At 38.3% G+C, this 24,068-nt stretch overlaps 1 protein-coding gene across 8 annotated transcripts in view; it reads left to right on the top strand.

Annotated features, from left to right (window-relative positions):
• The window catches only part of pard3bb (par-3 family cell polarity regulator beta b), a 400,101-nt gene that overhangs the window by 72,732 nt on the left and 303,301 nt on the right, over positions 1–24,068 (top strand). For all 8 annotated transcript variants that reach the window (XM_051906928.1, XM_051906931.1, XM_051906932.1 and 5 more), the window contains one exon: positions 6,267–6,450. In XM_051906928.1, coding sequence (XP_051762888.1) covers positions 6,267–6,450 — 184 coding nt within the window. The remainder of the gene's footprint in view (positions 1–6,266; positions 6,451–24,068) is intronic.

Raw genomic sequence — 24,068 nt, 5'->3', positions numbered from 1 at the left:
TTTAAACACTTGCAGTTTGGGCTGAGAGGATGAACAGCTCTGTATAAGTGAACTTTGCTGTTAAATTGTAGGATGACAAGTAAAATGCTGTTGTCTGGTTTATTGTGAGGACTCAGACTATCTAAGGACAGAGAGTAAGAGGTGGCTCTTTACCCTGTCGAGCAGTTCCACTTGATAACAAACTATTGATCCAATTTTGGAGTCTGAACACTTCAGTATTGGTTTCCCGTGAAGCCCGAAGGTTGTAGGGGGTTTCTGAATCTTGCATGGTAAAGTGAACTAGACCGGGTCCAGTGGGTGCATGATTGGGTAATCGAGCTGATGGATTTAGCTCATTTGGCTAAAGTAAGTTTGGACACATTTGTTCTCCTTGTAAAGAGGTAGTGTTGTGATTAAATAGCCAGGGTTAAAATAAGTGGCAGTATTGAGTTTGCTCCTGCTCCAGGCCTGTTCCTCAGCCCACGTGTCTTAATTTCCTCAGGTTTGCTTAGAGTTTATCTAATTACACCTCAAGAAATGAGATGACTCTTGCTTTTTCATTTCAGCCAATGTTTATTAGGACTATTAGCTATGTGGAGTTTAGAGTTAAACAACAGCTCAGAGTTGAGGCTGTAGCCTAGCAGTTATCACTTGTGCTCAGTCATGTTGAGCTGTGGTGCTCAAGCATGTGACAAAACCTATCGTCTGTCTGCCTGTCTGTCTGTCTATCTGTCTATCTATTAGGGGTGTAATGGTACGCAAACATGACGTTTCGGTACGTACCTCGGTATTGAAGTCTCGGTTCGGTAACAGCAGGGGTGAGAAAACTAAACAAAATTGCTTTTCTCTTCTTCTTCTTTTTTATTAAACAGTGGTTTATTGAACAAATTGTGTCTCTATCTTTAAATAAATTCAATTATAATGAACATTTTCTTAAGGATAACAAAAAAAATCTATCTCAGCTAATGATGTAAACTATATACAAGGAGCCCTTTCTTGCACATTACTATAATATTAAAGGTTACAATTAACGACAGAGCCCAAACTATTAAATTCAGTTGCTATTTATTTTTAGATATAATAATCAACACTCAAATAAAAGAACATGTAAATTGCACATAAGGGCAGGTTTTGCATTGACTTCTAAATTTAATTATAAAATTATTACTCCAATTCATTTTTGAAATATAATCATTTACACAGTTACTGTCATAACTTGTTTTCATGACAAATTTATTCAAACGTATTAAATAATTAAGACATTACTAATAGGTAAAGTAAATATATTGATGATCAATGATCATAATGAATATATTTACTAATATATATTAATGAATATATATATAATAAATATATTCAATATAGCCTAATGAATATATTAGCTAATATAGTGCATATTTATAGTGAAATGCTCCTCTACAGAGTTCATGTCATGAACTAACATATTGTGGACAGTAAATGACTTGCCTGAGGTAAATATAATGCTATGAGAGGTTTTAATTCTCAAGCTGTTTTATTGATGTATTTCTGTGGTAGAAACACTGGTTGAGAGATTACATGCATATCTAGATCGTCTGTTCTTCTTTTTCTGTGCCTTTTCCTATCTATCTATCTATCTATCTATTTATCTATCTATCTAATCTTTTTTTAATTTATTGGTATCAAGCAATAAATGTACATGTTCATTTCTGCCTATTTGTACATGAGATAACCTTTGCTGTCAGTCTTAAAAAATAAAGTAATTTAATAACACTGGTATATGTCGACCATGTATCAGTACATCTCCTCTACATATACTGTAGCTCGATACCTCCTTCAAAATAAGTCTAGACATTTTTTATCACTCAGTTTGTCATCTGGTAGGTGAGAATCTTAACTCTGACTGCTTGTCAAAGTTCTGTAATAGCACACCTCTTCTTTGCAAGTTGCATGATTTGAGGTATCATTCATGTCTGTAGCACAAACCGTGTCAGTCTCTCCATTTTTAAGTACTAATAGTGTGTCAGATGTTACACATATACTGGTGTTTGGTGTTGTGATGTGTATTTTTGTGAATTGTTTGCGTGTGTGTTTGGTGGTGTTAAGATGAAACTGAATTGAATCCTGTCTCCTCTCATAGATGGGCAGCTCTTACACGTTTCCCTTCGGACGCTGGCCCAGCCAGTTTTATTGGAGGGCCGACATTCTGCTAGCAATAAATGAGACATCACACAGAGCCAAATAGGAAGGGAGACACACAGAGAGAGAGAGCAGGAAAGAGAAATATTAGCATGAAACCCTTTTGCTCTCTTTCCTGTTCTCTCTCTCTTCTCCCAGGGTGAGCAGATTGATGACATTTCTAAAGCTCCATGCTCTCTCCTCCCTCTGGTACGGAGGAAGTGTTCCTCTCCTCTCCTGCCTCTGTGAATAAATCAAAACCCTTCCACACTGATCATGCCCCAGCCCTTCTGCAGCATGTGTGTATGTGTGTGGAGAGGTTCTGGCCATGAAGATCTGTCAGGAATAGCAGTGGGCGTAATCAGAAATAAGGGTTTTGGTCTTGAGAAAGGAATGATAGCAATCAGTGATAGATGGTAGGTTAGATGGATGGATGAATAGATGAGGTATTGGTTGAGGGGAGGTGAAGATTGCGTTGAGTGTAATGCTAAGTGCCATTAAAAGTTGGAGGTGAGAGGTTCCGACTTGATAGCTCTGTTCCAAAACTTAGTGAACTGCCTTGCTGTCTGTTGCCTACATAGACAGCATCCTATTTGCGTTCAAATGGGACTATTTCGGATCACTGTACATTCAGGTAGCAAGCAACTCTAAAATAGATTACTGCTCAACTCACAATTGATTCCAACAGTGTTTTATGTTAGCATGTTGCTAAGCTAACAATGTAATACTCTAAAAGCCCAAAGTATACTTCATTTTTTTACACATGCTAGCGTATGCGTACAGTCGAATGCATAGCCTTTCAAAGTATACTCCATTTGATAACGTGTTTCATCTTTGTTCACTATATTTCACAAAAAATGTAGTGCAATGCATTTTGGGATTTCCTTCTCCATGAAGGGCACTTCCAAGCATAAATCCGACAGCAGTATTTGTTTAAACATCAGGAGTTGTTTGGAATGCAGAGTTTCACAGTTAAGTTTAAGTAGGGTGATGAACTGTTTGTTTGTTTATTGGTTTTTATTTCAGATATTTTAATGTGATGGAACATACAAGCATTAATCCTGGTTGTAGCACTTTCTTAAGTCATATACACACACTCGCACATTTTCCTAAATTTTAAAGTGTGTATTGTTTATTTATATCATGTTTACTCTCCTGTTGTCTTGCTCAGGCAGGAAGCCTCTGGTTTTACCAGCAAACTCCTCTTTCTGTCTCTGACTGCATTCATTCACTGCATTCACTCACATACACACGTGCTCTACATGCTCAACTCACATTCGTGGAGGCCCCTAGAACAGCAGTGCAGCAGAAGTCTAATACCGTGTCAGTGAGATGCGTGTATTTAACTGTGCAGATGAGGCCGGCAGGCCTTACACTCTCATAGTGAAGTGAATGGATGTCATCGCATACTAAGATTAACCTAAGACACACTAGCCATGCTGGGTTTCTTAGATGTCCTCTATCGCGTCCTGATGCACAAGGTAATGAACATCAGTGTGTATCGTTTGATGTTAAATATTTTGGGTACTATTGTGCTGAAATATACTAAAATAGTTTATTTCCACATATAGTACAGTATTTTATACTCATAATGAACTCTGATTTATACTGTAAAACAACTTGCTGACACTCCATTACCTTTCAAAACTTTTGAGACTTTTTTTTAAGACTTTATTTAAAATGTTTTTAAAATCTATTTTTATTTTAATATATATTTTAAAATGTAATTTATTTCTGTCATGGCAAAGCTGAATTTTCAGCAGCCATTACTCCAGTCTTCAGTGTCACATGATCCTTCAGAAATCATTCTAATATGCTGATTTGATACTCAAGTAACATTTCTTCTCATTTATCAATGTCGAAAACAGTTGTGCTGCTTAATATATTTGTGGAAAACATGATAGTTCTTCAGGATTCTGTCATGAGTAGAATGTTCTAAAGATCAGCATTTATTTGAAATCTTTTGTAAATGTCACTTTTAATCAATTGAATGCGTCCTTTCTGCATAAATGTCTGGCACTGGGTACAGATTCTGGTGTGGTCAGTCATTTTTACATTATCTGTGTCCGCAGTTGGCAAAATATTGTTTAATTTTATTGTAGCTAATTCAGAAATGTCGTGTACAGCCTTTGCCATCATTAAATTGTATTAAATATGTTGACGTTATATTAGCTTTTAACCACTCTGCTAACCACTCTGCTTTAATATTGAATTCACCTGTTTTATGGTCCCATGCACATATTTCAGCTATTTTAACTGCTTCGACTGCTGCTCATCCATTCAGGTCTTTGAACAGGAACTGTCTGGTTTATAATGTCATAATATGATGGTCATGTCTGTGTCTATTTTCTCATGATCATTTTTTTTTTCTTGTTTTGCTGCTTATTGTACTGTATACAGTGTAACAGTGCCTGCTCACTTTTTGAGCGGCCTTGGTTCCGGAAATATTTTTCCCATTCATTTTCGAAGTCTTTGTTACAGAGTTGTAAGCCATGAACCAAACCAATCACCTACAAGGTGAATCACAACATTATATACTTTGAAGCAAAAACATTTGAAAATCGAAGAAAGGTACAAGACAAAAAGGTACAATCCCATGAAGCATTATGAATCACATAATTGAAAAAAGACTAAAAAAGATAGAGAAATATAAAACTATTGATTTAAAGAGTGTGTGTGTGTGTGTGTGTGTATATATATATATAGATATATATATATATATATATATATATATATATATATATATATATATATAGATATAGATATATAGATATAGATATATATATATATATATATATATAGATATATATATAGATATATATATATATAGATAGATAAACGCCATTTTCAAAAAAATTGAGTTTCCGCCAAAATCAGTATTGTATCTGGTCGGTATTGAAAAGTCATTTATTAATTTTGCGCAAAATGCGATATCCGTCGTGTTATTCTGTCATGTTTTCTACCTTTCTTTCCAAAACGCGACAAACGCCAGTCTCCTTTCTCTGCAGAATGCGATATATCCGCTCAACCAATCACAGCGCACCATTCCACGCACTGTAAACAGTAATGGCGGCGCTGTGAATACACCCGGCATCCTAGTTTTCCAGAAAAATTAATAATTTTGATGGCGTTGATGAACCTGTGGTGGTTTCTGCGGTGGGGAAGAAACGCAAGTCATCGAAATGTAATCATTTACGTGAGGAGATTAAGAAGATGAGGCACTCGAGTCGGGAGGAGGAAAAATGCCGGCTGTTGCTTGTTCCACGACAGCATCAAACTTCTGTCACGGTCCCCAAAACTGAATGATGGACAGTTTTTAAAAGCCGTTTTTAATACCAATGTACTCGGCAAATGTGTTTATTTTAACCGTGCGGTGGCGCCAGATATTCTTTAATCAGTAATGACAAACGTAGACAGAATTCATTTATAACATTAACAAGAAGACTCATTGAATTCATTTTGGGAGTGACGGCTGAATGTATCTTTAGTCAAATGTCTGTATATAAGATTAGTATTGGTAAAGTTTAGAAGCTGTCATATATGTGAATCAACTTACTTTGTTGTGTATTTTCAATATGAAGAATAACTTTTATATTGATGGATTAATTACATTTTGAAAAAAAAAAAAAAAAACGTGTCATGGATTTATTGCATTTTGGGGGAAAAATAATCCGTTTTTATAGTAAACCTTTTAAAATCAAAATGTAGATTTTAATTTTTAATGTTTTTATAACCAAAAGATGCTATGTGAAAGTTTGAAACAGAAAATAGTGGTTTTCATCTTGCCACTTTCTTGGTAAAGAAAACACCTTTTTACTCAAATTAATCAAAATGGAGTTATAGCGTTTTGGAACCAAACTCTTCATATATATATATATATGATTATTTAAAAAATAAGCTAAAATAATGTGCACTGATCATGTCAGCATATGCCATCGATTAACATCATTAGAGCTCACAGTAGTTCTGGCTTTAAAGTTTTATAAGTCATCATTACAAATCAATTCTCCTATGGAGAAAATGAATGGGATTTTCACATGTGAAACCCGACTGTTGCACTATAATTGTGTCTTTATGTGTATATATTGACTGTATCTGCTCTGAATTTTACTGTGCTGTGTGTCCCGCAGCTGATCGCTGTGTACGAGGAGCAGGAGGCCCAGCAGAGGGGCGCCATGAGTCCTGGGAATGGAACAAGGACAAGTAGCAGCCTAACAGGACAGTCCAGCCCAGAACCCTATGACTCTGAACTCGCATGCTTCCAACCAATCAAAGGAGGAGAAATTGAAGTCAACTCCTCTGCCCTCAAGTCCAGTATGTATGCGATTAAAAAAAGATACAAGTACAGTCTGTAAAAAAAAATAAAAATAAAAGAGTAACAGTAATGTATTCCCATTAGAGAAACAGAGCTGTGATCAAACATATGCGCTTCTGAGTTAATGGTGAGTGAAATAATAGACTGCCACTATGAGAGATGATATTATATGGCATAATCGGGCTCTGTTTTAAGCTTGAAATGCTCTGACTCACTCATGTAGCTATGAACAAATGAAAGTGTTCCCTCTGCATTACGGCACTTGTTCATATTGAAGTATCACTTTTAATACACAGTTCACCTTAACCCACCTCTGTGTCTCATATCTTTAAAATGTAATAAAACCTGCCTGAAGAATTTCACCTTCAGAGAGAAAACAGTTGCTGCTGAGAAGTATGACACTTTTTTTATTCAGGCATTTTTTCCATTTATTTGGACAAGGACATTTTTTTCTTATTTCGGACAGGTCTGGAATACTTCAGTTGTTTTGTTTCTGTAGTACTGCACCTCGGGGAACCATGTGTTTTTCATCTGGGCTGGTTTCACCTCTGCCTGATGTCATGCACACCTCCAATACAGAAAACACACACCTATTTCTTCTAAATGTCAGAGTGTGTGTGTGATTTAGAACATGTTTACACTCTGAAATTAAATCCTCGGTAAAATAAGCCAGGGAATCGTGTGTATGTATGTTCGTATGTGTGAGCGTCTTTGTGTCTCCTTGTAAATCTGCCCCTTTGTGTTTTAAGTTTCATTGTAAAAGTAGACACGGGGCTCGCAAAGTTCAGCGTGCTGGAAAAGTGGCTTTTTCTTTCGCGATCCAGGCATTCCTGGGAAGTGCTCGAGTTTCCTCGTCTCTACTTCAAGGTGGAGGTGTCAGTTGACTGAGTGATCTTTTCCTCTTTCATTCTCCACGGCTGTAAATATGCCGTTTGTCACGTCGACAGGGTCTGACATACATCTGTATCTGGATCATTTGTTAAGAAGAGAGATCACACGTGCCTCTGCATATACAGACATGATGTTTGAGTGGGGAGAGAAAGTGGTAGGAGAGCGTTTGAAATTGTAACTCGATGGAGGTGTTCACACACACTGTATGAACATAAACTGGTCCATGCGCTCTGTCTAGCAGAATGCAGGGATCTCGAGGTGTTTTTACACCTGACATTAATATGTGCTGTAGTGATGATGTATTTTGTTGGAGCATCACCTGGTTCCCTTGACAAAAAACCCAATAGGATTTTTCCATTGGATTTTGGATTATTGCAGAAAATAAGCTCTGTGGCCAAGAAACATTTTGTTCATCATGATAATCTTTGCAAATGGAGACAAATTTTATGAATTTGGAAGACTAAATACGCTAGGCAAAAGTAAAAAGCTAAACGTAGGCTATAAACGAACTACAACACAGTCTGAAAACTTCAACGTAACCACCATTAATCTTCCAACAACTCTTTTAGTCTTTGTTCAAAAACATATTTCCTGAAAGTTTGAGTTAGAATAGTTTGCAAGAGGGTGATTATAAACACAGCGAGGCTGTGAAAGCGAACTATTGAGTAGATGAGTTTACCTGTTTGGCTGATGACGTTTAGTGTCCCAGACAACCTCTGTAGTCCCATTTACCCGCTTTTTAGCAACCGCATATTTCAAGAGATGTAAAAGCTTAATTACTGTATTACTGGTGTATTATGTCGTATAATAAAATGTGAAAATAGCTTGAGCTTGTGTTAACCACAGACCTTATTTCAGGCATTTATTCAAAAAAAAAAAAAAAAAAAAACCTTTGATTTCAGTGCTTGTTTTTGGGTTTTGGCCTGCAAAAATACATCATCCCTGCAGCACTGCACCCAGTATCGTTGTTCTAAACACCATTTTAGAAGCGGGGTTAGCATCGCTTAGTGTTGGGGAAGGTTACTTTTAAAACCAGTGTTGGGGGTAACGCATTACAAGTAACTTGAGTTGCGTAATCAGAATTTTTTTTTTAAGTAACTAGTAAAGTAATGCATTACTTTTTCAATTTGCAACAAAAAGTTACTTTTTCAAACAAGTAACGCAAGTTACTTTTTCATATTTATTGACTGACGTGAACATGATGGTTATTGTAGTTCTAGACTAAATGTAAACATGCATATACTCATCTCACTTGCACGAAACCATTCAGTGTTCGTCAAAATAAATAAAAAAGTAATTAATTGTGTTAATTACTTTTTATGAAAATTAATGCATTACATTACTTTTTCGTTAAAGGTGGACTCAGTAGAATTTCAGCGACACTGTTTGGAAGTTAGTCGGGCCGACACCACCAACAAACGTCTAACCAATTAGGGGGCGTATGACAGTCGAGGAGAGAGAAGGAGGGAGATTTGAAAATAAGAGAAAAAAAACTGCAGAACGAGAGATGAGACGCAATACAAACAAGCTCAAAAGAATATCACTGGAATGTAGGTTTATGACTGGGCAAGTGCTTTAGGACCCGCGTTTATATTAGAAAAGCTTTCCAGCGCTGGAGAGAGCTAAGTGGGAAGGCCTGAAAACAGATATGGAGGCTGCTTTGATCCCGCTTCTCATGTGAGTAACACTGTTTTGATTGCCTGGAGCTGCTGTTTGTGACTAACAACGAACACTTTGTATTTACTCTTGTGTACTGTATGTTTATTTTTTGTGCTTCCTTGTCATTCGTTCATCAACTGTGCTTTATTTTTCATGAAGCATTTTGTTGTGCGTCAGCTGTGATAAACAGACATCCACTCTCGCATTGCGTGCGTGACAGTGGCCAGATAGTGAGAGTTTTGCTGTTTAACCACTGCGCACTGGCGATCGCTAGAGAATGCGGTGTTTAGCGTCATTGTTAGTGCACTCGCCTCGCCTGCCAGCAGCGATCGTGCCAGGGTTCGAGACCAACTCGGAGCAGGGTGGTTAGGATTGGAGTGTGAATTTTGGAGGCGGAGCAATGAAGAGAGGGGTGGGTTTGTTTGGGTTGATTTCAAATATCAACAATGTCCAACAGCGTTGTTCAAAATCTACTTACCGCACCTTTAAAGAAGGATTAAAGAAGAATAGGATACAGGAGAAGGAAGTTCAACATTCTTATTTCTAAATCTAATCTAAAGTCATTTTTGATAATTAGTATGGTTGAATTAGATCATTGAAGGTTAGCAGCAAAGACATTGGTTAATAAAGTGAGATTAAATACATTATGTATTTGTGTAATTTGTGTAATTCTGAGATTGCATTTTACTGTTTTTATTAATTTGAGGACAACTGAATGGTTTCGTGCAAGTGAGAGGAGTAAATGCATATTCACATTTAGTCTAGAACTTTGCTAGTTACTTCAGAAAGTAATCTGATTACGTAACTCAAGTTACTTGTAATGCTTTACCCCCAACACTGTCCGGGGTTATGCTCCAGAGCAGGGTTAGAACAGATTTTGCGGCGTGAACCCCACATTACTGTGCCAAAGGTGTGCAGTGTGAAAAAATGCGGTGTTAGTATGTTACGACTAGATGCTTAGACAACCAAAAGTGTGCCTCATATCCACGTCCTTTGGACAGTCACAGAAACGCAGCACGCTGTATAAACAATAGTTTCAACATTTAAGGAAAAAAAAAGTAAAGTGGTGACAGAAAATGCGACAATTGGAGTGAAGAAGAGACCATTTCGTTCTTACCTTTATGGTCCGAAAGGTCCATTCAGTATGAACTTGATATTACAGTTGGCAACATGTGGATGCACAATGCTAGATCCTTTATCCTGTAAACATATTGTGTGTGACGTTTGTCCAATCAGTGACACCAACTCCACAAATATGCAAATAATAATGTTAACCCAGACCAGGGTTTAGGAATGTACAGTGTGAAACGGCAGTTTATGAATACCCAGGATTTATTGTTAACCCTAAATAAATTTACGAGCAGTGTGAATGTGAAGCAAGATAACCCAAGATTCCATTTACCTTGGTTTTTGAATGACCCAGGGTTAACTGTTTCAAGTGTGAAAAGCCCTTATGTCTATATTAAAAAGTGTAATTAAAAGGTATGAATGCATCCAAGATGCATGGTGATCGGATCACTGGACGGCTGGTCAGGGGCTGATTCAGCTCACATTCGTCAAAGACTATAACAAACACCTTGCCATTGAGATCTAGTTGCACGATTTTCTGTACCCCCACCCCCCCGTTTTGGCTGAAACTCACGATCCCTGCAAAGATGATCCCTTCCAAATCAATGAGACACACACCCTGGTATTTCCCCAAATACCCAGCGTATGGCCCGTCCCGCCTCTCTAAGTGGATTATTCCTGCAGTCTAAATGAATGCTCAGCACTCAGCCATCCATGAACACAAGAAGAGCACACGTCTTCACAATCCAATCAGCCACCTTTCATTTAGTTATATGATGACCTGGGAAATCCCTGTTACCAGAGCAGCTCTCTAATACTATTTTATGCTCTGTAGGTTTGTTTTATTACCACAATTAATTTACAAAGCAGAAAGGCAAAAAAATCTATTTCAGCATTTTGAATTCATTGTTCACTGGCTGGGCAGAGCAGAGGAGGAGGGTTGAATTTGATGTAGAGTTTCAGTATACAGCCTAAATCATGCATGCTGTATGATAATGCAGTTGCTTTTAGCTAGCTTTTATGTGTAGTTGCATGTATTCCAAAGCATATTAAAACATATATGGACACATTGCTTTCTTAGCGTTGCCACATGGTGCGTTATATTGGACATTTGTTTAAAGATTTATGGCCAGTTATACGATCGGTTTTATCTTCTCTTCAGGGCTAATCTGTCATTGCAGTAGTATGGAGAGGATCCAGTTGAGCAAAGTAATTAAAGTTAGTTAAACCTGTAGATATTTTTATAGCTAGATATTTAAGGCACTTTGTCATTCACAGTAAATATAATTACAAAAAAATATTTAATATGCATATACTCTGCAGTTCAAAATTTTGGGATCAATACGATTTTTTTTTTATGTCTGGAAAGTCTCTTATGCTCACCCGTCTTAAATTTGTTTAATCAAAAATACACTAAATAAACAGTAAATGTGAAATTGTCACATCCTAGTCCAAAGATGATGACGAAGATTCAAATAGAAGTGATTATTAAAACTAAGTAAACTCAAGTAATCCACAATGATGCGTGCAAGCACAAACACATGAACAATACCAGACAAGAACGAACCAAACTGAGAAACATAAATACACAGGAGAATAATGAACAGAATACAAACAGGTGTGATCGTTAATGAATGTCCATGGTAACAGATTGATAGCAGGAAACTAGAACAAAGGAAACAGGTGACTGAAGAGAAACAAACTAAAAGTTCATGAAACTGAACATAATTGTGATTTTCTGGTCGACAAGTAGTCATTCATTTAAGCCGTTAGTCAAGTAGTCGCACATACACCGATTAGGCAAAACATTATGACCACTGACAGGTGAAGTGAATAACACTGATTATCTCTTCATCACGGCACCTGTTAGTGGGTGGGATATATTAGGCAGCAAGTGAACATTTTGTCCTCATAGATGATGTGTTAGAAGCAGGAAAAATGGGCAAGTGTAAGGATTGAGCGAGTTTGACAAGGACCAAATTGTGATGGCTAGACGACTGGGTCAGAGCATCTTCAAAACTGCAGCTCTTGTGGGGTGTTCCCGGTCTGCAGTGGTCAGTATCTATTAAAAGTGGTCCAAGAAAGGAGCAGTGGTGAACTGGCTACAGGGTCATGGGCGGCCACGGATCATTGATGCATGTGGGGAGCGAAGGCTGGCCCATGTGGTCTGATCCAACAGACGAGCTACTGTAGCTCAAATTGCTCAAGAAGTTAATGCTGGTTCTGATAGAAAGGTGTCAGAATACACAGTGTAGAAGGTGGCCTGGTCTGATGAATCACGTTTTCTTTTACATCAAGTGGAAGGCCGTGGAAGTGTGTCACTTACCTTGGGAACACATGGCACCAGGATGCACTATGGGAAGAAGGCAAGCTGGCAGAGGCAGTGTTCAGGCATGCTTTGGGCAATGTTCTGCTGGGAAGCCCTGGGTCCTGCCATGTTACTTTAACACGTACCACCTACCTAAGCATTGTTGCAGACCATGTACACTCTTTCATAGAAACGGTATTCCCTGGTGGCTGTGGCCTCTTTCAGCAGGATAAAGCACCCTGCCACAAAGCAAAAATGGTTCAGGAATGGTTTGAGGAGCACAACAACGAGTTTGAGGTGTTGACTTGGCCTCCAAATTCCCCAGATCTTAATCCAGTCGAGCATCTGTGGGATGTGCTGAACAAACAAGTCCGATCCATGGAGGCCCCACCTCGTAACTTACAGGATTTAAAGGATCTGCTGCTAACATCTTGGTTCCAGATACCACAGCACACCTTCAGGGTTCTAGTGGAGTCCATGCCTCAACGGGTCAAGGCTGTTTTGGCAGCAAAAGGAGGACCAACACAATATTAGGAAGGTGGTCATAATGTTATGCCTGATCGGAGTATATGATATTATTTTAATTACTTAAATATATACTGGGGGTGGGGGTTCAGGGCTGAGAAAGAATATTATATGTAACATTGCTAAACCACTAGTGAAATTGCTTATTTATGTTTTAATGGCAAAATATAAGCAAATTCATTAATTGCCTTAGACTTTTGTACCTCGCTGTATGTACAGAGGGACTATGCATCTGCATTTGTGTGGATGTATAGAGTATGTCTCTTTCCTTAGAGTAAAGGGAAATGCCTCATGGTTTTGCCAGCATTTGAAGTTGTTTTTTTGGTAATGGTGTGGCAGAAGTGACTGTTTACATGTTCAATCAGTGAGTATATGACCTCATAGATCATTTTAATTTGATTTGAAGGGATGTTGTTGTGGCACTGTGGGCTGTTTAGCACACACATGTTTGCACTAGCGATGTCTGCTTTGATAAGTATGCCCAGAGGTCTGTTGAGACCAGCAGTGTCATCTGGAGTCTGTCAGTGAGTACACACAGAGATTCCCCACATGCTCACATCCTATGCTCTTCATAGTGTGCTTGAAATGTTTTCATCAGTGTAGTTTGGCAGAAGGTTCATTCGGCAGCTCTGGTTCTGGTCAGGACATTAGACATATTAAGTGTTTCTTCTTTTTTTATGTTAACTGAACTGCAGCATTTCATTCATTGCTTATCTTCTGTTAGAAAGGGACATTGTTTGTTTTATTACAGCAGACATGCTTGTGGTTGTTCCACATCTATTTCAGTGATATCTAATGAGACGTGAGCTGTTGGGAGGGAGAGGTTGTGTCTTTCAGACACGTTTAAACATTCAGCATGTTAAATGTTTGGCATTAGAATGCTTGAGTTAAAGCATGAGAAAGACTTTAGTTGAAAGACTTTAATTAGTTTGTCACACTGGAGCAGCCGTTAGACAGTTCTCATCACTCATGGGGCTCACTTTTAATATTAAGTTGGAGAAACGCTAAAGTTGCTCTGCATTCTTCAGTTGGAAATAGTTGGCATGTGAAAATTGGAAATGCTCATTTTGAGAGGAAGTGACATTGTTGGGCTGCTGAATAATTACTAGCGCAGTTCAGAGCTTATGGGTGTTTCTTCAACTATGGGCACTTTTGGCCTTGTGGACTTTTTATAAATAAACTCTCTAAACACTTTTCAAACTCTCACTAGTTTGTTTAATTAATCTGTTAACGATGTCCAACAGGATATTAATCATTACATTTTTTCTTTTTCTTTTTGAAAGTCATGAACATTTTCAGCACGGTGTCGTTTCCATCAAATCTCAAATCATGTATTATGTTTAATAGCATTGTGTTGGAAATTACAATTTATACAATTTATGTATCATAAATCCACACAATTTTTACAATACACTGATCAGCCATAATATTATGACCACTGACAGGTGAAGTGAATAACACTGATTATCTCTTCATCACGGCATCTGTTAGTGGGTGGGATATATTAGGGAGCAAGTGAACATTTTGTCCTCAAAGTTGATGTGTTAGAAGCAGGAAAAATGGGCAAGCGTAAGGATTTGAGCGAGTTTGACAAGGGCCAAATTGTTATGACTAGACGACTGGGTCAGAGCATCTCCAAAACTGCAGCTCTTGTGGGGTGTTCCTGGTCTGCAGTGGTCAGTATCTATCAAAAGTGGTCCAAGAAAGGAGCAGTGGTGAACCGGCAACAGGGTCATGGGCGGCCAAGGATCATTGATGCACGTGGGGAGCGAAGGCTGGCCTGTGTGTTCCGATCCAAAAGACAAGCTACTGTAGCTCAAATTGCTCAAGAAATTAATGCTGGTTCTGATAGAAAGGTGTCAGAATACACAGTGCATCACAGTTTGTTGCGTATGGGGCTGTATAGCCGCAGACCAGTCAGGGTGCCCATGCTGACCCCTGTCCGCCACTGAAAGCGCCAACAATGGGCACGTGAGCATCAAAACTGGACCACGGATCAATGGAAGAAAGTGGCCTGGTCTGATGAATTATGTTTTCTTTTACATCACATGGATGGCGCTTACCTGGGGAACACATGGCACCAGGATGCACTATGGGAAGAAGGCAAGCCAGCGGAGGCAGTGTGATGCTTTGGGCAATGTTCTGCTGGGAAACCTTGGGTCCTGCCATCCATGTGGATGTTACTTTGACACGTACCACCTACCTAAGCATTGTTGCAGACCATGTACACCCTTTCATGGAAACGGTATTCCCTGGTGGCTGTGGCCTCTTTCAGCAGGATAATGTGCCCTGCCACAAAGCAAAAATGTTTCAGGAATGGTTTGAGGAGCACAACAATGAGTTTGAGATGTTGACTTGGCCTCCAAATTCCCCAGATCTCAATCCAATCGAGCATCTGTGGGATGTGCTGAACAAACAAGTCCGATCCATGGAGGCTCCACCTTGCAACTTACAGGACTTAAAGGATCTGCTGCTAACATCTTGGTGCCAGATACCACAGCACACCTTCAGGGGTCTAGTGGAGTCCATGCCTCGACAGGTCAGGGCTTTTTGGCAGCAAAAGGGGGACCAACACAATATTAGGAAGGTGGTCATAATGTAATGCCTGATCGGTGTATTTTCAAACTACATAATTTGACAAAATTAGAGCTTGGTAAATGACAAAATAAAAATATTCTGTTCACAAGTTATAGTTTAAAATATAGTTTAAAAAAAGGATAAACGATAAAATCTACACATAAAATGCTTTTGAAAAGTAGAAAAAAAAGACATTTTCCAAGTCTTTTGTTTTAATGTGACCTTATTACTAAAAGAAATAACTTTTGGACATAACTAAAAGAAATCTGTTGGTTTTAATAAAAATCAAACACTGGGACAAATGTTATTTGATCTGAATTGCAAAGCATTCAGACTTAATTAAATCTGTTAAATGGATGTTGGATTCATAAAGCAACATTTTTGTCTTATTTTTGTATCTACCTGATAGCAAATAAATAATGCCTTCTTTACAAAGCAAAATATGTGGATATTAATAAAAAATTCATGTTGGTGAGCGAATTTCAAGAGAATGCAGACCTGTATTATACAGTAGATACAGGGTGGAAGCTAAAATATAAGGTAGTTTAATAAGACATTGTTAGTTTCATAGTTGTAATGTCTTGACTATTAATATTAAATGAGGAAAATGGTAGTAATTAAAGGGATAGTTCACTCAAAAATGAGGATGGTGCCTTCAGATATGTTTCGAGATATGTCGCTCAGTTCTTTTAAGCTTCTCCATGTTGTTCTCATTGACGCTGTCTCTAACCTTTGTGTCTCTTTGTTGTCTTGTGGGTAATGTGTCCCTCAGGAGTTGCTGTTTTAAATTACCTCTGGCACTCTCAACCTCTCCCCATTGACCGTGTGCACAGGTCTCTCTCTTCCATCCTGACCTTGCAGTCTGCTGAAGTACCGGCACTGATGGGCAGTGTAAACATCTCCGCCGCGATCTCCTACCTAATCCGAAACAGGCCACATGGCAGCAGAGTGTCTAACGCAGCATTTGTCATGCTGTCAGGCGTGAGATGGGCCAGGGGGAGAGAACGAGGGATGAAAAAGCAGGGATGCGAAGGAAAGAAATAGGACGGCACGAAAGACAGACAGCAGGAGAGAGAGGGCGACTGATTGTGATTTAAGACGAGTCAGATGAAGGAGAGAGGAAGTACATGGTTTAGCTCAGAGGCCTTTTTCCACCGTAGGGTGTCTGGCAAGTGTCACCTGAGGCCTTGTGGTTAAGATCTGCATGTGGAAGTCTGGCAGAGGGGTTATCTTCTACACAGACGAACCTGTACGCTTTTATCATCTCTGACATGTTTAGGAATTGTTCCATGACATCACTGTAAACTCCCATAGTTCATGGGGCTCAATGATGATGTGCAGAAATCTTGTAAAATGTTGTTAAACAGGACTAACAGTGCGCACACAAAACATTGTCTTCATTGACAGGCTGTAACTGTAAATTAAGACATCTGTACATCATCTGAGTTCTGGTGGAAGTCAGGATGTCTCTTCTGTGATTAATCATACAGAAAGCTGAGAGGTACAGCCGAGGGGATTTTCCATGAATAACAGCCTAAATTTTGGTTTTATGGTCATAGCAGTTGCATTAAGTCAGGCTCAGACTACAGGAGTTTTTAAAGTCTAATTCATTTCAAAAACTGGTTGCATCACGTACATAAGGACAGTCTTTAACATACACATACAACAAGATTTGAAATTCATTAACAGAATTGTGCTATCTAACATTAATCTCAAGGGCTAAAATGTTTACAGTTGCTTGGCAACACCATCAACATGTTAGCTTATAGCGCTAGCAGCTTTCTACACTTAGCCGGTACGTTCAAAACCGAGGCGATTTCTGCCTATCTCTTCTCTTTGTCTGTACGGTTGTTGTATGTTTTCAATGACACGTTATAAAGGCAGTTGTGTTGTTGCCACACTTCCACAAGCCATTCCTCCATCTCCGCTGCCCAACGGAGTCGTGCAGTAGCTTGTTTCGCAGTCGTCGTTTCAAAAGTTCTCTCATTTACGTCTGTCTCCTTGTCTCTCACTGGATATTGTGATTGTACTGAGGTAATCATAGTTGTAATCATCCGAATTTAAAACTCTAAATATCAGACATGTTTGATATTATTGGGGCGGCCCTGATGTGTCTGCGAACAGATAGAGAAGTTTAAGATTTGGGGCCAGATTTACTAACAGCTTGTGCCAGCACAAACCATCTTTTGGCATTAAAAAACTACTGTCAGGATTTACTGAAGACGCACAGTGAAAAAAATTAGTGCTGAAAAGGAGTTATTTTTGCAGCTGACCTTATTGCATATGCATTTGTAGGAGTTTTCTTTTTAGACGCTAAATTTATGGGAGGAGAGTATTTAAATGAATCAACACGATTTACTAAGGTTTGTGCTGGTCAATTTACTGGTATTTGTGGCATTATTTAGCACCCAAAAAAAGCATGTCTTAAACCAGACGCAAATTGCTGTTAATATGATGCTGTTCTCTGTTCTTTAATTTCCACTCTCAACAGCACTTTTTTGGAATTGTGCTCTCACGCAAATTCGCCCCGTTTAGTAAATCTGGCCCTAGATCTGTAAATTTAAGATAATCTGTGCCGACCAAGGTCCTGGACCAAATTTTTTTTTCTCAGATTGTCGGGAGTGGTAAATCGGGGATCAATCAGCCTAAAACAACAGCAAAAGAACCAAAACCTACAGAGACACTGACCAAGTAAATAAACATAACTAAGAATATTATAAAAATGTCAAACTATTTCCATGTTTTCCCCCACTAAATTGTTTTATTATCTATGGAAAGCATTCTCTTTTTCTCCTGCTCGCTCTCTTTCTCTCTCTCTCTCACATACACACACACACAGAAACTTGTTGTCAGCACTGCCTGTGACTTTATCAGTTTTACAACTGAAAAGCTACATGACATTTCTCAGTAGCAAGGTAGTAATGTCACTGTTCTTAAAGTAATTCGCTATTAGTAGAGACACTGCTGCTGAACACTATTGAGAGACACACAGACTGAGGTAATTGACACACGCATAATTATTCAATCTCTTTCTCTAATAACTGCATTAGTCTGCATATCAACGGCTCAAGCCTCCGTTACTAGCTGTAAAATGACATTTTGGAATTAGCAATGGAGACTTGGGATGAGAATGAGATGTGTAAGAAATTAGCCCGACACTCAAGAACGTTTTAAAGACGAAAATCTAACAAATATTTTGAAAGGTGTGGTAACCATACGTGGAATAATTGACTCCGGGCCATTAAAATATTCGAAAAATAAAGCAAACCCGAGGTACATTACCACCTCTGGTGTGCATTATTTTTCGAATAATTCAGTGACCCAATGACAGTTATTCCTTACATAATGCATTGTATTTCACTTACTATTGTAAAATAGTAGCCTATAAAAAAAGCACACATCACAGTATTCAGTATGTTAGTATTCCTTAAGTGGCAGTAAAAATGATAAACTATAAACTTATTTAGTTAAGTTAGTTTTTTCTATCAATATGGTACAAGATTTTAGTCCACACACACACACACACACACACACACACACACACACACACACACACACACACACACTGTGCCCACCTCTTTCCCTAAAACACTGTGTATGATGAGATTGAAAAGAACATTGATTTTGGTTGGGTTTCATCAATAGCTCCAGATTTAAGTGCATCCAGGGTGTTCTTTCAATCAGAATCAATACTTGACCCTGCAAATATTTTTGACATATGTCTATACATTTTCTGTGGGCTTGGTGAGACCCCAGGGGTTTGATATCCTAAGGCTGAGTCTGTAGTATCACTTTAGCTTTTCTTTATATCCTTTTATAGATCCTTTTATTCTGAGCTGGCAGCTCATCATTGACTGTCTTTACATGGCACAAAAATATTCTGATAAAGGCAAGTCTAGGTGCACATGATTTTCACAATTGACTGTATTCCATTGACTTCACTTCTCTTGTATTTGTACACACAACCAGCAGTAGATAAGTAAAAGTAACAAATTCAACAATGAAGAGATAAAGATGAAAAGAAACAGTGATGAGTAAAGACCCTCAGGTCTACAGTTTTAGACCACCGAGCAGAACGTCCCTCTTGTCTCCATCTGCCTTGATCCCGTGAGTCTAAATCTACACTCATCATGTTGCTGACACGCCATTCGTTACTCTCTACTTTAATGGCCTTCGGCTCTTGTCTGACCAATTGGAACTGGAGCAGCATGATCTGAGACTGAGGAATAAGCTAGTGCTGCCAAATCTGTCAAAGACAGAGTCTTGCGCACATCCAGTGAAACCATCACGCAAGGCTAATAGCTCATGACTGAGAGTGATGGATGCTGAGGAACTATGGGAAGGAAGGCCAGTCTTTCTAATTGAGCTTAAGGTGTTCACTCTTGTTCCTTGTCATTGCAGGACATAGCTGCTTAACTCTGATGCTTAATGGAGGTCTGCTGAATACAGATTCCACTGTTCATATGATGATGGAAAGGTGCTTAACTCGGGCATCTTTTAGATCTAGAACATTGAGCTGATGGGCAGATGGGTTGAAGTAGGTAGGAAGTAGGCTGCATAATCACTCCAAAAATGGTTTTCTTATTCAGTATTTTTGTCTTGTTTCCCACTACAAATATCTAAACACTCATAAATGAAGATGCATTTACTTGAGAAGCAAAATTACATAAGATGTTGTCTTTTTTCCTTAAAGATTTGTCAAAATTAAGTATGTTTTTGCTGAAAACAAGAAAAAAAAAAAAAAGTCTGCCAATATGGTATGAAAAATAAACTTGTTTTCTCTTTAAAGAGATAGTTCACCCAAAAATGAACATTATCCCATGGTGTAAATGACCTTCTTCTGATTTTCTTTCAGACGAACACAATCTGAGTTATATTTAAAAAATTTATTGGCTCTTTCAAGCTTTATAATAGTAGTAAATGGCGCTCAAGATTTTGAAGCCCAAAAAAGTGCATCCATCCATCATAAAAAGGCTCCAGGGGTTTTATAAAGTCCTTCCAAAGCGAAGTGATGGGTTTTTGTAAGAAAATATCCATATTACAAACCAGCAATGGCCGTACACAAGTCGAGTTTCGGTGGAAGAGTGACCTCTGACCCTCCAACATTTCGCTTTAAAAAATCTCATTTTAGGCTTCTAATTTGTGACCGGTGTTTTGTTTTGCTCTATCCTCTATGCTTCCACGTTCGTCAATATGTCATGCGTTGGGTCAGAGGTCACTCTTCCACCGGAACTAGACTCACGTACGCCAGAAGCCAATTATTATAGTTGATTATAGTTGAGTTGAACTATCCCTTTAAATACATTTTTGGCAGGTATTTTGATATATTTTTCAGAAAACCAGAATCTTAATATCTTAAGTAATTTTACTTCTCAAGAAAATATATAAAAAAGGCATTTTTTATATATTTGTAATGGAAATCAAGACAAAAATACTGAGTGAGATTTTTCTCTTTTTTTTTTCTTCTTTTTTTTTTTTTTGCAGTTTCAAAGGAGACATTATGGAAATCAGCAATCACCTGTATTCACATATGAATAGGGCTGGGTATCGAATTCGATACCCAAATTGCCTCGATACTATCTAGTATCGAAAAGTGTCTTGTTATTCGGTACCAAATTTCGATACCTCCGAACAGAGTGGGCGGAGAAATGCTATCTTGTTAAAACAGATTTTATAAAATCGTTATCATTCAGGAAACGGTATCGAAGTCAAGGTAGCGGTATCGGTATCGATATCGAAAAATTTTGAACGATACCCAGCCCTACATATGAACTCCTATTCATAAATTGGTCCACCTTGATGAAATATAGTGCGAGTTTTACCCAATGCAAAAAGTCTGGCCAATCAGAACAGAGGCTATTTACATCTTAAAGGTACAGTATCAAAAACAGTTTAATTAATTTTGAGGGTCTGCGAAAGGGAGGAAAATGATAATGAAAAGTGTTTTTTCTTTCTTTCTTTGTTTTTTTTTCCAAGACACTTTGACTACAATTAACTTGAATTTAGGGGACAAAATAGTGCAGGATACAGCTACGTTGAAGTGTTTTTTAAAGGCAAACAAACCACAGAGCTGCAATATTTATACTTTTTATTAGAATCAAATGAATTCCGTATAGTTGTATCTGCACAATGAGTTGGGATAGGAGAGAGTATTTTTACATTTAAAAATAAATAATTAAATGTCACACTTCACCTTTAATGTTGACCTAAGCTTCTTTATATGGGTGATACTCAGCCTTTGAATATGATTTTATTTATAGTGGTTACTGTAAATAGTTGTTCTCATTCTGTTTTATTGTCAGTCTTATTGTGACTCATTTGTTCAGGGTGTCAGTGCTCTGTATTGAAGAGTTTTGATTAGAATGGCTAATAGCAGAGATCCACACACTGTCTGACAGAGACAAGCCCCACAGGAAGGCCCTTTCGACCGCCAGTGGAGATCCTTACAGTTCTGTCTGGCTGTATCTTTTTCTCTTTCTCTCTCACTCTCGCTGTGTGCTTTTTTTTCTGTCTCATGATGAGAAAAACTCAGGATGACGGTTTCATAAATCCACAGCCATGGTTCAGTTCCTTTTCACTGTCTCTTTCGGTGATTGCCATCTGAATTTAATTCCTGCTTGAGGAAGAACTTTATTCTTTCTACAAGAGAATGAAAAGAAAGGAAATAATCTTATAATACAGGAAGTCATATAGGAACAAAAGAGTATGGAGCAGGGCTGCGCACCAGAGGTCTGCTGGTAGATGTTGTAATTATACCATTTAATTCTTCAAACAACATATTCCTTCTTTGACGGTCTGTCTGAATTAGTTGTTTAGTCTGATAATATACATATAACACATTCATTTTTTAGATTAATGTTTACCGTTTGTGAAGCGGCTTTCTGTGAATACACAGCCAAAATGTGCGCACAGGAAGTTGCTTCACAGACAGCGTGCCAGAACTGTATTGAGTTCTCTTTTGCTTCTTATTTCGCACGAATGGACAATAAACACATAAAATTTTGTCAAAATGCCTGTCTTTGGCAAATGTACTCATAAGCACAGTCTTAAATTAGTTAAAAACTTATATGACTGTAAAGATTTGGGAGAAAATCTAATGTGTCACATCTGCGTCATGTATATCAGCTCTTAAAGTGATGGCAGCCTAATAAAACTGCTGCTGTCAATTGGCTATTGCATCATTGATTGATATTTCTGTATTGGTTCATCTGTAATATAGAGCATTGGATAGATCATGGATTAGAGCACGGTCCAGTGGATAGCACAATGTCCTCTCTTTTAGTTTACATGGTCCTTTATTAAACTTGTTTATCTGTATTCATGCCCATGAGCTGTTATATTAGGATCATTCTACTGGATTATGAAGTCATGCTCCTCTGTTGGGTTGGTTGTTAGACGTAATTGACTGAATGGAGAGGAGCAGCACACTGGCTGTCTCTCTGAACAGCTGGAGGTCTTGAAGAGAACTGTGTCTCCTTATAGTTGTTGAAAGCAAGGCCGAGGGGCAGCCCTGGGGGCTTTTATCCCAAAGATCCTGAGCTTTAGTAGGCAGTGTAGAGTGAGTTGAGGGATTGTGAGAATGTTCAGGTTTGAATGGAGACTCAAAGATGAGTTAGGCTGGGCACACTGCTGACCCCCTGCTGTACTAAGGAAAGTCTTTTTCTCCTTATTAGTCATATAATTTATACATGAAAGTGTAGACCTATAGCTTCCTTTATATTTTAGGAACAAGGTAACCAATTTTGGGTATTTTTATCTCTTATTTTATTCAGTTGAAATATCAGCAGAGAGTCATATGGGGTCTTGTGTGGTGAGAGCTGTTGCCCACCTGCACAGTTAAAGGTGTTTTAAACTATTGATGGAAGGCAACAGGTCTGAAAATGTATGCTGCGTGCTTGAGGGAGGCAGCAGACTGGAATTTACAAAGTGTCATGTCAGAGCCTCTGACACCCAGACAGCCGCTGTTTGCTGTGCAGAAAAAGAACAAAATATTCCCTTAAACCTTAAAACGCTGACAGTTTTTTTTTTCCTCCCTCACTCTTGCAGGGTGCTTGACGTGCCCCTACTCCACTGAAGTGTGAATAAGTGAGATGTAAACTGTGTTTAACTCAAGGTTCAGAGTCAGCTTCTGCTTCTGAGCCGGAGGAATGTAGCTGATAAGACAACAAACGCTCATGTCCAGTCATGAAATGCCATATACTGGGCTGAAGAAAAGATAATTATGAAAAACATCACAACATATGATGTTCATAATGTGATGTATTCCTGGGAGACACAGAATATTCAGTGAAGAATATATCATTCCAACTAAACTGTAGACTCCAAATGTATAATATAAGAACAACATAGTAAGAATGTAGTTAAAGGGGACCTATTATGCCCTTTTTTACAAGATGTAATGTAAGTCTCAAGTGTTCCCAGAATGTGTCTGTGAAGTTTCAGCTCAAAATACCCCACAGATCATTTATTATAGCTTGTCAAATTTTCCCCTATTTGGGTGCGAGCAAAAACATGCTGTTTTTGTGTATGTGTCCCTTTAAATGCAAATGAGCTGCTGCTCCTGGCTCGCTTTACAAAAGAGGGCGGAGC

This window comes from Ctenopharyngodon idella, chromosome 9 (genome assembly GCF_019924925.1).
Source record: "Ctenopharyngodon idella isolate HZGC_01 chromosome 9, HZGC01, whole genome shotgun sequence".
Taxonomy (NCBI): Eukaryota; Metazoa; Chordata; class Actinopteri; order Cypriniformes; family Xenocyprididae; genus Ctenopharyngodon; species Ctenopharyngodon idella.
Note: the sequence above shows the minus strand (reverse complement) of the source record. Positions and strands in the feature narration are given on the sequence as shown.